The 14,208-nt window shown below is 44.4% G+C and overlaps 1 protein-coding gene across 4 annotated transcripts in view; it reads right to left on the bottom strand.

The window, feature by feature from the left end:
* Positions 1–311: 311 nt before the first annotated feature.
* Positions 312–14,208, bottom strand: part of LOC103231163 (AP-3 complex subunit sigma-2) — an 84,112-nt gene continuing 70,215 nt past the window's right edge. For all 4 annotated transcript variants that reach the window (XM_007990383.3, XM_037987689.2, XM_037987692.2 and 1 more), the window contains 2 exons: positions 4,353–4,460; positions 312–2,392 (listed from right to left, as the gene is read on the bottom strand). In XM_007990383.3, coding sequence (XP_007988574.3) covers positions 2,264–2,392; positions 4,353–4,460 — 237 coding nt within the window. In that variant the 3' untranslated portion in view covers positions 312–2,263. The remainder of the gene's footprint in view (positions 2,393–4,352; positions 4,461–14,208) is intronic.

Genomic DNA, 14,208 nt, shown 5'->3' with positions numbered 1-14,208 from the left:
ACTCTTTGGCTCTTATACTCTATGACATGATCACTGACCACCTTAGAAAATCAAGCCTATTTAGACCACGGTTTGTGAGAAGTCACTTAATCTCTTTGAGGCTCAGTTTCATCTATAAAAAAGATGATAACATTGGGAGAAGCCATCTGCAGCAATGAGGAAAGAAAAGGACAATGAAGTCAAGTGAGCAGTCTCGAATCTCAGCCCTGTGTAACTGGAACTGGGTCTACTTCCTTCATCTGCAAAATGGGGATAAGAATGTCTGTTGTAAGGACTGTTGAATGATCTTGCTCATGCCAACTTACACAAGGTACAAAATAAACACTGATCTCCTTTATTCTGATTTCACATTCAGCAAATGAGAGAAATGTGAATGTACTGAAATGTCTGCCAGAAAAAGAAAATCCAACCCTTCAAGAGAATGCTATCAGGGGTTTTGACATCTATTCACCTACACTTCCCTCTTCCACAGTAAGAGGCCCACCTTCTGATCCACATTGCCCATCTCTGCGCTTATCATGGAGCTTTCAAGAGTGAGGATCAGAGGCTGTATGGAGCAGTGGGCACAAACCACAGGGAGCGCTGTTCAAAAATGGAAAACGAGGTGGCCCTGACACGGGGTGCTGCTGGGCAGCCTCTCAGACCTGCCCTGCAACAGCATCAGGAGGCTGAGAGTCCCCAACCAGAAGGCCCGAGAGGGGCCCAGGCTGGAAACTTTACTGCGAAGCAGCCCTCATCTCAAGGTGGCTCAACAGCACACCTGAGATCTAGCCCATGCGACAGCGTGGGAGCAGGAGGCCCTACTCCACCGCAGTAAGAACATTTATGGGCACCTAAGCTCTGGGAGAATGGCACCTGAGGGAACAGGGCGTGCCCATAAGCAGAGCTCCAGGAGGGAGAAGAGGCAGCCCTGCTCCTAGTCTTAGCCAGCATGCGTCATGTCCAGGCCCCAAAAGGGTGACCCTGGCTCAGGTTCTCATGCTCCAGAAGCTGGCCCAGGTGGCAGTGGGTTCCCTGTGGAGGCAGCTCATCATTCACAACACAGCAACGAACCTTCTGCTCCCATGAGGATAATGTATTTTAAACTTGGGAAGAGTCATAATTCTGGGATGTTCCACATGTTGTCAGCTTTAACCTTCTACAGACACAGGGCCTCTCCTCTGGGAGGAGGGACCTCTGGCATGTGTGGGTGTGTGGTGGGTCCCTCTCCCTATTAGCAGAAATGTGGTGGGCATGCGCCAGGTTTATGATTTGGATCGTGTCCTGCACATAACACCTGTGAGAATACAACTGGGACTAGGACAATGCAGGAAGCATATTCTTCATGAGGTGGTAACCAAAAGGCTCGGCTATACAAAAGGAATTCTGGTGGCAGGGCATGGTGGCTCACACCTGTAATGCCAGCACTTTGGGAGGCTGAGGCAGGTGGATCACTTGAGGTCCAGGAGTTCGAGACCAGCCTGGCTAACATGGTGAAACCATTTCTACTAAAAATACAAGAATTAGCTGGGCGTGGTGGTGGGTGCTGTAATCCCAGCTACTGGGGAGGCTGAGACAGGAGAATTGCTTGAACCCAGGAAGCAGAGGTTGCAGTGAGCCAAGATTACACCACTGCACTCTAGCCTGGGTGACAGAGCAAGACTCCGTCTCAAAAAAAAAACAAAAAACCCACAAAAAAACTACAAAAGGATTCTGGGTGTAACAATCTCAATAGAGTCAGCAGGTGACTCTGGTTCTTCTAAAATTCTGCCCTTACTTGCCACTCACCACACCCCCAAATCTGAAGGGCCAGCCCATTTCTACCTATGACACCTCACCAGTAAGTAAAGGCCATGGGACCTCGGAAGTCTGTGGTGCTAAGGATGAAGACTCCAGTCAGAGAAGGTGCTCAGCCCTAGTGAGGAGGTTCTGGGAAGCAGGTGGGTCTGCTCAATGCAGTCCCTAACCCTTGGGAGCGTCCGTGTGTAAGGTAAAGGTGCAAGTGGCTTGGGCATGCTGACTCCCTGCTGAGGAAGGCAGGGCCCCTCACATCTGCAGCGGCCGTGTGCATCAGAGAACGGCATGGCTGCACATGTGAGAACTGGGCACACCCGAGCAGTGTCAATAGGAATCCCTTCCCCATTCCATGCCAAACAGTCTTCCCCAGACACAAAGGTTCCAGGTCCTGAGGCTTGACTCCTCTATGGCTCAAAATGGGTTCTGTTTCCAGACGTGCTTGTCTTTGCTTGTCTTAAGGACTCTATTTCAGCCCAATCCTTGACCCTCAGACAAACTGGGACAGGTTGGGAACTTTGATGTTGAGATCGCCAATGTTGATGTTCCGAGGAATCTCTGGCAGGTTGATGTTTTTCACAGCAGACACAGCCCGCGCAGGGGCTGCTGAAAGGCCACCCTGAGAAGAAATGAGAGGCGAGTATGAGACAAATTCTTAGTGTTACCTGCTTAACGCTAAAAAAAAGAAAAGAAAAGAAAAGAAAAGAAAAAACAAAAACAAACAAGCTCACGCCTGTAATCCCAGCACTTTGGGAGGCCAAGGTGGGTGGATCACCTGAAGTCAGGAGGTCGAGACTGGCCTGGCCAACATGGTGAAACCTCATCTCTACCAAAAATACAAAAATTGGCCGAGTGTGGTGGCAGGCGCCTGTAGTCCCAGCTACTAGGGAGGCTGAGGCAGGAAAATCGCTTGAACCTGGGAGGTGGAGGTTGCAGTGAGCTGAGATCACGCCACTGCACTCCAGCCTGGGCAACAGAGAGAGACTCTGTCTCAAAAACAAACAAACAAACAAACAAAATAACAGGTGAGGGATGCCTAGAGAAATTCCAAACTGAGCACACACAACTGAAGTTTTAATTTTCCCCCCTTATTCCTCAAAAGTAGCCAACAAAACAATCTTGAGGTTAGATGGGGTTTGGCACAGGGATCCAAAGCCTGCAGTCCTACTAGACTACCAGTTCCTCAGAGGTGGGGTGTGGCCTATGCAGTTTCACAGCCCCAGCATCTCACAGTGCCTGGCACATGGTGGGTACCCAAAAAATGCTGAAATAATCTAAGGTGGTTTGTCAGGGGCACTTTTCTGGTTACAAAACAAAACCCCTTCCTCAAAAGACTGAAGACTCTTACTCAAACGTGCAAAGTCACAGGGAAATTCTTAAAAGGAAAAGAAAAGCCATGGCTCTAGGGCAACTGCTTGCCAACTAATAATGTGAAATGAAAAGAGCTGGCTTTGGAAGTGTCGTGTGGCAACAAGCTGGGAGAAGGTGGGGGGTATCACAGATACAGAAGGGCTGGTGACAAAACGCAGAGTATGCACATCTACAGTGAACCCCCTACCTGGCAGGCTCATCTCCATGTGGAGAGAAGGGCAAAAGTGGATGAAGACTCTCTCACAATCATTTTTCCCCTATTGCCTTCTTTCCGAATGCCAACTCCAATTCTGCCCTCACCCAGCAAGTCTCCATTTCTTCTCATTTCCAACCCCCTTGCCTCTGACTCACTTACTATTCCTGGAATCTTCCCAGCCTACATTTCTGAAAGAACTATAGCTGTCACAATAGCTGTGGTCTGCAAAAGCTTCTTCCGCAGGACTGCCAGTCCTCACAGAAAGAATTCCTGGTTTCGCAAGATCAAGTTCCGTTATACAAGGCAAAGAATCTCTTTAAGACACTCAGATAATTAAAGAGGTAATTTGTTCTGCTATTTCTGCATGTGAAAGTATATGTCTGTAACCTCTGTGCTCTGGTAAGGCTGAGGAAGGGGATGGAGAGACCTCAGAGGGATAGGACAGAATTTATGTGAACATCTGTATCAAGCCCAGTACCATGTGGGGGTGGACTGGGGTATGTTATTTCCAAGCCTAGCCCAAACTCTACTGTAGTTTTTTATAAGGCTAACTGGAAATAAGGAAATTGGCAACTCTGAGGTCTGAAAGACACCACGAGAAATGGCTGCTGGGAGATCAGACTCTTAGAGCACACAAACTAGGAAACCACACTGGAATAGGAGAAGAGGGTTCTGGGTCCCTCCAGGGAACAAGTGGCTTTCAAAGGAGGAATTACAAACCACAAACATGGGTCATAACCCCCAAGCCAAAAGCTGTTTGCTTTCCTCTGCCATCTGGCTTTTCTATTTACTCTTTTACCCTGAAAGTCTGAGATTTCAAACCTTGTTATCTGTTTAATTTTCAGGGCTGGTTGACCTTCAAATCCATGAGTTTCAATGGACTCAAGGAAGAAAGAAGATGAGTATCATTTCCTGAGGTTTCACAGCAACACAAACCAACACATGTACACACTCCTGCCTCTGCCCAGGTTTTCTCTACCCAGCCAGGGCTAGAACACAGTTGCTTACTCACCTCGGATTTCTCCAGCCTGTTTTGAGCTTCAATCTGAGCCACGATTTCATTCATGTTTGTTTCCAACACCATCCCACCCATCACCACCTCCTGGAGGATGTAGTGCACCTAAAGCGGAAGCAAAAGCAGAAGAGTCAGAATACTCTGTGGTGGTCAAAGTGTAACCCATGAGGTTTCCTTTTCCTGCAGCAGCAGAGTGGTCAGATATGACAACAGGTCCTGACTCAGAACTCAGACACTCAAGCCCCTTTGCCCATCCACCTCTCCAGTGACACCACGAGGGGTCTCTCCCAGGTCTTGGCACAGGGCAACATGAATCTCTCCCCTCAGCAGTGAGGTGGTAGCTATGAGCACAGGCTTCAAAGTCAGGCAGCTCTTGTTTAAATTCTGGCTCTGCTACTTGCTAGCTGGGTGGCCCTGGGCAAATTATCTTTAAAGTGCTTCAGCTTCCTTCCAGGATTGCAGTGAGGGCTAGATGAGATAAATATGTATAAAGCACCTAGCCTGGTGCCCAGGACACACTGGGTTCCAAGTAAGTAATTATGGCTTTCATTATTAATATCACCATCGTCAACACTGACTGTCATTAAGTAGGTCCACTTATGACAGAATAATCCCTATCCAAGCAACTGAAATGAATGTCTCCCACCTTCCATAAGGCAGATCCTCCAGGCTGTGCTCCACTGAAGGGACGTGATCAGAGCAAGATAGAGCCCAATTCCTTTGCACCTCTCCTAACCTCATTTCTTACTGCTTAGATTAGAAAGCAGATTCAGCATAAACACCTTTCTAAGCATAAGGCTCACATTTGGGCTTAGGTTCCATCTAGCTAGTTATCTAAACAAAGCTGAATCTCAGTGTACCTAACCACTGTGATGGGAGAGGTTGACTCAACCACTGTACCCCATCATAGTAGGAAAGCTGTCACAGAAAGCCCTGGGTGGGTCAAAGCAGAGATGCCCACTGGGGTTCATAAGGAATGGTACTGCATATTTCAAACCAAGTCATATCAAATGGCCCTCAAGGTGCTTTCCATCAAGGTGGGAAGATAGCAAGTACAACCTTCTATTGTTAACTAAGTGCCAAATGATTGGGATAGTCCTGGGGAAGTCAGAGAAGAAAGGGAACTGTGGCTAGAGAGATCAGAGAGTTTCACAGAGACAGTGGGAGGACTGAAGCTGGGCTCTGACATTAGAGAAGCAGGGAAAGAATTTCAGGTAGAAGGTGTTGGAAGGTGCAATTCAGCTGGTGTATGGGCAGGTATGGGGAGCTTCTGGGTCTGGCTGGGATGGCAACTTTATTTACGCAGGAGAGAGGCTAAGACAAGGCTGAGAAGGTAATTTGTGTCTGGAGCAGGACTTCTCAGCCTGGGTACCAGTGACATCTGGGGCCAGAAAATTATCTGCTGTGGGGCTGTCCTGTCACTGTGGCCTGTTCTCTGGCATCCCTGGTCTCTACTCCTCCAGCTTGACAATCAAAAATGTCTCCAGAATTGTCATATGTGTTCCAGGGGGCAAACTCACCCCAGCTGAGCACCACTGGTCTAGAGTCTACAGTCAACCACCAGTTTACTCTGTAAGCAATGCAGAGTCAAGAAGAAAGATGTGTCTGCATATCTGGGCACTGTGCACTTCTGACATCTGAAGTTCTCTGGCATTGGCTCCCTGTATTTTGCCCTCAGGAAGTGCAGGGAACTTCTGATCTTGAGGACAGAGTATAATAAATCAAATGTATTCCCGTGTATGTGTGCCCACATTGAGCCTTATTAACCACTGTTCTGTCTACATACACACACACTCTCACGAGGTGTTCTTACATTTTATACAATATGAATTATTCATTAGCTATATGCAAATAAAGATTTAATGGTAAAAGTCTCATATTTAGATAATTTACAAAATGTTAAACAAGATTGGTTTTAAAATAATTCCCTGGGGGAATTCCACTGTTTATACTTGTCCCCATCAATAAATAGGCCTCTGAAAACAGTATGGTGGTTCCTCAAAAAGATTAAAAACAGAATTACCATATGGCTCAACTATTCCACTTTTGGGTACACACTCAAAAGAACTGAAAGTAAAGACTTGAAGAGAATGTATACACCCATGTTCATAGCAGTATTATTCACAACAGCCAAAAGGTGGAAGCAGCCCAAGTGTCCATGAACAGACAATTGGATCAACAAAATGTGCCACAGAAATACAACAGAATATTATTCAGTCTTAAAAAGGAAAGGAAAGGAATTCTGTTTTTTTGGTTTTGTTTTGTTTTGTTTCCACCTGAATTGAGACGCTGTAAAAGGGAAGGGAATTCTGAGACACACTGTAACACAGATGAACCTTGAAGACACTGTAAGTGAAACAACCCACACACAAAAGGATGAGGACTGTGTGATTCCACTCCTACGGGGTACCCAGAGTAGCCAAATTCAGAGACAGAAACTGGAATGGGGGCTGCCATGGGCAGGGGGAAGAGGGCGGCGGTCACAGGGCTGCTGTTTTGCAAGATAAAGAGCTCTGGAGATGGATGGTGGCGGCGACTGCACAACAATGTGGGCATACTTAATGCCACAGAACTGTAAGTTTAAAAATGGTGAAGACAGGAAACTTTGTTACATATTTTACCACAATTTAATAAAAAAGGAGAGAAACAGTCCTCTATACCTGTACTTTCAGTATTTATTCCTTTTGTTTAGCCAATCCCTGTGTGGGTAGAAAGTAGTACTTGTTGAGTATATATTATGAACCAAGTACTTTATGTAACTTACCTTAATTTTACAACATTCATCTAAGGTAGGTAATGTAACCTTCACTTTATTATTATTACTACTACTATTATTATTATTACTATTATTACTTGAGGCAAAGTCTCACTCTGTTCCCCAGGCTGGAGTACAGTGTTGTGTACTTGGCTCACTGCACCCTCCGCCTCCTGGGTTCAAGTGATTCTCCCAACTCAGCCTCCTGAGTAGCTGGGATTATATGCACCTGTCACCATGCCCAGCTAATTTTTATATTTTTAGTAGAGTCGGGCTTTCCTCATGTTGGCCAGGCTGGTCTGGAACTCCTGACCTCAGATGATCCGCCTGTCTTGGCCTTCCAAAGTGCTGAGATTACAGGCGTGAGCCACCACGCCTGGCCTGCCTTGTCTTTATATATGAAGAAATTGATACATTTTATGTATGAGGAAAAGGCAATAAAATGATCCCAATGTCATGTATGTTAGTAGCAGAATGGTGTTGATTCCAGAGCTCATGTTCTACCCTTTCTATCATACTTCCTCAGAATCCCAAACTGTGTCTTCCACTCTATTCATCCCTGACACCTATTCCACATGAAATCATTTAAGACTTTGGTGTGTTAAGATCTTGTATTAATTCTTCCATGCTTTATCTCCAAGGCCTACAACAATGCTCAGAGTAGGCATGCTGAAAGAATGAAAGGCTTTCCATATATCTGAGTAGCATATTCCTTGGGCTTTAGGGACTTTGAAGACCGACGACAGTGTGGTGGTGGGGGCTTTATGGAGAAGGTATAGTAAAAGGCCTAACACATGATGTCGTGGAGACTAGTGGCTGGTTAACAGAAAAAGTCAGTTAAAGCTTCTTATTTAACACTGCATCATAAAGTCAGCATTTTCAAATGCTGTTCCAAATGTGTTCCAAATGCAAAAAGAAGAAATAGAAATGCAAACTCCATTTTTGTTATAACTATAGGATATCCAAACCCCCAAACAGGTGAAAAAGCTGTCAAAAGCAGGGAGCTCCGGCAGGGACTCCTTTGCTTCACAGAAGGAAAAGAAGAAAGGATGCTACAGGGAGAGGACAGGGAAGCTGGAGATCTCAGGAAGACCTGCAAAAATATGTACTTCCTGTGGGTAAAGGACACACTCCGGTACCAAATTAATTCCTTGTTTTTAGAAGGCAGGAACTTCCTTGGACCTGAAGTTGAGGCTAAATGAGAAATCACACAAGCTACATTTGCCTCACAGACGTGGTCTCCATGGTAGTAGAGAAGACAGCCTTTGCATTGGGGAGATGCTAAGAGACACCTTGCCTATCTCGATTGGCTGGCTAGAGACTAAGAGTACACGGACTCACCCAGAACCCTAAATCAAGGGAACAACTGTAGCCAGCCCAGAACACAGTTTTGGTAGCTCCCCCAGCAAGCATCCTGCAAACAGCTGGTCCCTGAAAAACTTGCCTATTTAAGCATACAAAAAATCTAAACAGGATCTATAAAAAATATACAGTGAGGAAAAATTAGGAAAGAAATAGGAAAACCAAATGGCAGACTAAGACCACACACTGGAAAAGGGCCTCCATGGACTAGATACAATGGTAATAAAATATTTTACACAATGAAAAAAAGAAAACTTGACAAAATAGTTGTCTCTATGAAATGAGAGCTCAAAGCAGAAATACAAGAACTTCAGCAGAGGTAGGGAGATGAGAAGAGAAGACAAGCTGTATACTAGCAGAACTGAGGAAAGAAGTGAAAGGAAAAATACTGTTATAGAAATGAAGGTGAAACTGGACGAAGCAAAGGGAGAAGAGAGACTGCTAAAAACACACTGGGAACAAAAGGAGAGAAATGAAAAAAAAAAGAAACCAAAAAGGGCTAAAAGAAATAGAGAAGAAACAGTTACAAAAGACAGCAAAGGAGATGTAATATTTGCATAAAAGAAAACTTTAACATGAATGGGAAAAATATGTAAAGATATGTTCATAAAGATAGAATCTAAGATGTTTCTGAACTATAAGAGGATTGGGGTCTACATACTGAAAGGTCACACTGTATCCCAGGGAAAACAAATTCACAATAGGCAGTACCAAGATACACCTTTAAGTAAGGTTTCTGGGTTCCTGCAACCAGGCAAAAAGATCAAATCACTTAAAAGAGAAACAAAATCATGAAAATTTCCACATTAATATTTGATGCTAACAGAAAATGGAACAATACCTACAAAATTCTCAAGGACAGAAAGTGTGACTCAAGGACTTTACTTATTTTTATTTTTATTTTTGAGATGGGGTCTCGCTCTGTCACCAGGCTGGAGTGCAGTGGTGTGATCTCGGCTCACTGCAACCTCCACCTCCTGGGTTCAAGCGATTCTCCTACCTCAACCTCCCAAGGAGCTGGGACTATAGGCATGCACCACCATGCCCAGCTAATTTTTGTATTTTTAGTAGAGATGGGGTTTCACTATGTTGGCCAGGATGGTCCGGATCTCTCAATCTCATATTCCGCCCCCCGTGGCCTCCCAAAGTGCTGGGATTAGGGCGTGAGCCACTGTGCCCAGCAGACTCAAGGACTTTATACCCAGTCAACTGTCCAGCAAGGCTAACAGAATGGGGACCACTGTTCCCAAGTATTTCTTTTTTTCTTTCTTTCTTTTTTTTTTTGAGACAGAGTTTCACTCTTGTTGCCCAGACTGGAGTACAATGGTGCTATCTCTGCTCACCGCAACCTCTGCCTCCCTGGTTCAAGCGATTCTTCTGCTTCAGCCTCCTGAGTAGCTGGGATTACAGGCATGTGCACCATGCCTGGCTAATTTTGTATTTTTCGTAGAGATGGGGTTTCTCCATGTTGGTCAGGCTAGTCTCAAACTCCCAACCTCAAGTGATCCACCCACCTCAGTCTCTCAAAGTGCTGGCATTACAAGCATGAGCCACCACACGCGGCCAAGTATTTCTTAAGGAATCTACAAAAGGAAGCACTTGTGCCAACCAAGAGGTGACTGGAAAAACTATGGCAGGGCCAGGCCTGGTGGCTCATGCTTGTAATCCCAGCACTTTGGGAGGCCAAGGCGGGTGGATCATTTGAGGTCAGGAGTTCAAGGCCAGCCTGGCCAACATGGTGAAACCTCATCTCTACTAAAAATACAAAAATTAGCCAGGTGTGGTGGCACACACGTGTAATCCCAGCTACTCAGGAGGCTGAGGCAGAATTGCTTGAACCTGGGAGGTGGAGGCTGCAGTGAGCTGAGATTGCGCCATTGTACTCTAGCCTGGGTGACAGAGCGAGACTCCGTCTCAAAAAAAAAAAAGTTAGCTGGGCAGAAGTGGCACTTGCCTGTAATCCCAGCTACTTGGGAGGCTGGGGCAGGAGAATCGCCTGAACCCAGGAGGAGGTTGTAGTGAGCCAAGATCATGTCACTGCACTCCAGCCTGGGCAACAAGAGCGAAAATCCTTCTCAAAAACAAAAACAAAACAAAAAACTACGGCAAAAACTTGCAGTGAGCACTGAAACTACTTAACTGTAGGTCTAAGACTAAAATAGGATTAGGGTAACAACGGCGTGTCAATACTATATGCTTTGATGATGTAGAAAACTCCAGCTAGTAAAAACTAGGAAGAGAAGAGGGGAAAAAAGGAGGGAGGTAGAATACGAACACTGATTTCCTCACCCTCAGCAACTGAAAGTCCATGGATAGCATTTAAAAGTAAAGTAATAAAGGTATGGTTAATCTGACTTTTACTGTGACTTTTCCCGTGAATGTCCACACCTACCATTATTTGCTATAAACAAAACTTTGAGAGCCATTAAATTTTTGGCAATGGCCAAAAAACTTTTTCTTTCTTTTTTTTTTTGAGACAGGGTCTTGCTTTGTCACCCAGGCTGGAGTGCAGTGCCATGATTATAGCTCATTGCAGCCTTGAACTACTGGGCTCCAGCAATCCTCCTGCCTCAGTCTCCTGAGTAGCTGGGCCTATAGGCACATGCCACTATGCCCAGCTTTTTTTTTTTTTTTTTTTTTTTTTTAATTTTTAAGTAGAGATGAGGTCTTGCTATGTTGCTCAGGTTGATCTTGAACTCCTGAGCTCAAGGGATCCTCCCGCCTCAGCCTCCCAAAGTATTGAGATTACAGGTGTGAGCCAAAGTGCCCAACCCAGAAAGATCTCTTCTGCTGATTTGAGTTTTTTGCCATTATTGCAAAAAACTCACCCAAAATGCATCATCTACAATTTCCAGTTTCTCTAAAGTTAGAACTCAGACTGCTATGAAACAGTAAGTACAGAATCCTAGATTTTTAGGATTCCTCCACCTCTACTCTTCCATAGTTATCTTACCCAACCTAACTCAGCTTCATTTCCTTTTTAAAGTAACTTGTCCTTCCAAAGCATTCCTCTTAGTTTTCACAGAATAATTTTTTCTCTTTTTTTTGGAAACAGTCTCACTCTGTCGCCCAGCTGGAGTGCAGGGGCGTGATCTCGACTCACTGCGGCCTCTGTCTCCCAGGTTCAAGCAATTCTCTTGCCTCAGCCTCCTGAGTAGCTGGGTCTATAGGCGCACACCACCACGCCCAGCTTATCTTTTGTATTTTTAGTAGAGCCAGGGTTTTACCATGTTGCCCAGGCTGGTCTCGAACTCCTAAGTGCTAGGATTACAGGCATGAGCCACCACGCACAGCCAGAATAATTTTCTTTTCTTCCTCATAATTTAATACGTATATTATTTAATCAAATTACATAATTACAGTACCACTTCACTGGCATAAAGAGATCTGGAAACATCACAACTGACCTTTAGTAAGCAAAATGACTCAAGTGTAACTGAGCAATGGATAAGCAAACAGCTGCCCGTATTAGTCCTGCTAGTCAGTTCAGACCTTGTCCACTGAATATGAAAAGTTCATTGGACTTTTCATATTGTCCACGAAAGATGACTAACATTTCTCTGACTGGAGATAGACAGGACTTGAGAAAATTGGAGGCTGCCAAGCATGGGTGTGGGGAGCAAGCAGTCGAGAATCAATACTGAACTCATGTATCTAAAGAACTGGAGATACAGTCAGGGCACAAAGAAGGGTTCTGTTGAAACAACGGAAGTTGGCTGGTGGGCTGACCTTGAGGAAGCCTGCAGAAATCTAGGTAAATACCTGAGAGAAGACTGACTGACAGATAAAGTCACAAACCAACACAGGGAGGCTGGTAGGGAAAGAAAATCTGAGATGTGAGTCATGCAAATGGCATTCGAAACCATAGGAACAGAAGGAAAGAGGCTAAGTCTTCAAGAGGCCTAAACCCAGACTCACACAGTGTGCAATGAACAAATATGAATTATCAAGTAATGATAATTCAACTTTCTCTCTACTCAGCAAGCATGGGAAATAATGACACTAGCAAAATGCATTCAGAAGTGTTTATTAACAGAGTTTAAACAAAAGTGCTACTGATTTTTCAGTACTTGGCAAATCCAATGGTTATTTAACCTAAAAATAATTACAACCAGGATGAGTTTCATCTGACATAAAGATTAGGATAACCCCAATAAACCAACAGGATATCTTGACATAAGGGGAAGACAACAGAAAAAATGCTTCAGGCGATAAATCTGAAATCTTAAAAGGTAAAATGAGGCATAGATACTGATGTTTTCCAAGATCAAGATACATAAATTTATGACCACATTTTAGTGAGTGAAAGTTGGTGTTTTTAGCTCTGTCCTATTTAAATTTTTCTCTTGGAACCCCTGAAAATAGTCAAGAGTAGGAATGAGTACTGTAGTCAAAATGTCAGTTCCTCTAAAGACAATTTAACCTGTTATCGAGTCTCTCCATTCTCCCCCAACACATCTGGACATCTGTGTCTCTTCATTTTTCTTTTTCTTGAGACATGGTCTCACTCTGTCGCCCAGGATGGAATGCAGTGGCACGATCTCGGCTCATTGCAACCTCCATCTCCCGGATTCAAGCGATCCTATAGCCTCAGCCTCCCCAGTAGTTGGGACTATAGGCCACATGCCACCACATCCGGCTAATTTTTTTTTTTTTTTTGAGACGGAGTCTCGCTCTGTGGCCCAGGCTGGAGTGCAGTGGTGCGATCTCGGCTAACTGCAACATCCGCCTCCCAGGTTCAAGTGATTCTCCTGCCTCAGCCTCCCAAGTAGCTGGGACTACAGGCGCATGCCACCACACCTGGCTAATTTTTTGTCTTTTTTGTAGAGATGGGGTTTCACTGTTAGCCAGGATAGTCTCGATCTCCTGACCTCGTGATCCACCCACCTCAGCCTCCCAGGCTGATAGTTTTTTTTACTAGTTTCATTAATTCCTAAGAAAGGGCTTCAGAAAATAAGTAGGGAAGAGATTGTTGAGAGATGGGAAATGCATCATTTTCTTGTCTATACTTGAAGGCGTGGTGGCTACTAATAAGTCAAAGGGTAACAAGACGCTCTGAGGTGACTCAGCACTGACAGGGGAAGAGAAAATCATCTGAGAGTCATCTTGGCCCACAGTCAGACTCTAGTTCCCATATTATTCATTTTAGAAACAAATGAAAAGGGGAAGAAGATATCTTTATGAGTAGAATTGAGGGCCTGGTACATATGCCTTTTTCTCTCTTACTCAGTACTTTCATTCCAAAGTCCAATGTTTTATCGGTGTTTTAAGACAAGCAAAGAACTGACTATCCTCATTCCTTTGCATCTCTTTTACCTAAAAACGAACATATGGTAATTAGATTCAATGACTCTTGGCTGGATATCTATGTAGGTGTAACTGCAGTGAACAACATGAAGCACATTAAAAAGTACCAGGCATACTTGACTTCACTGAAAAGTTGACTTCTAGCTAAGGAGACAAAACAATATGAGTCAAAGAGTTAGACATTAAATCACCATTAAATCATTTTAACAGAAACCTTCAAAAGTATATTACACACTCCCATGACTTCTAAAAAAGAATATTCTAAATGTAATTGGGCTTTTTTGGGGGGGAGTGCTTTTTTTGCAGCTCACTGTTAATATCAAGTAATGAATTGTGTTTATTTATTTATTTTTCTTTAGATGGAGTCTCACTCTGTTGCTCAGGCTGGAGTGCACTGGCACGATCTCGGCTCACTGCAACCTCCGCCTC

The sequence above is a fragment of the Chlorocebus sabaeus genome, chromosome 29 (genome assembly GCF_047675955.1).
Source record: "Chlorocebus sabaeus isolate Y175 chromosome 29, mChlSab1.0.hap1, whole genome shotgun sequence".
Lineage (NCBI taxonomy): Eukaryota > Metazoa > Chordata > Mammalia > Primates > Cercopithecidae > Chlorocebus > Chlorocebus sabaeus.
Note: the sequence above shows the minus strand (reverse complement) of the source record. Positions and strands in the feature narration are given on the sequence as shown.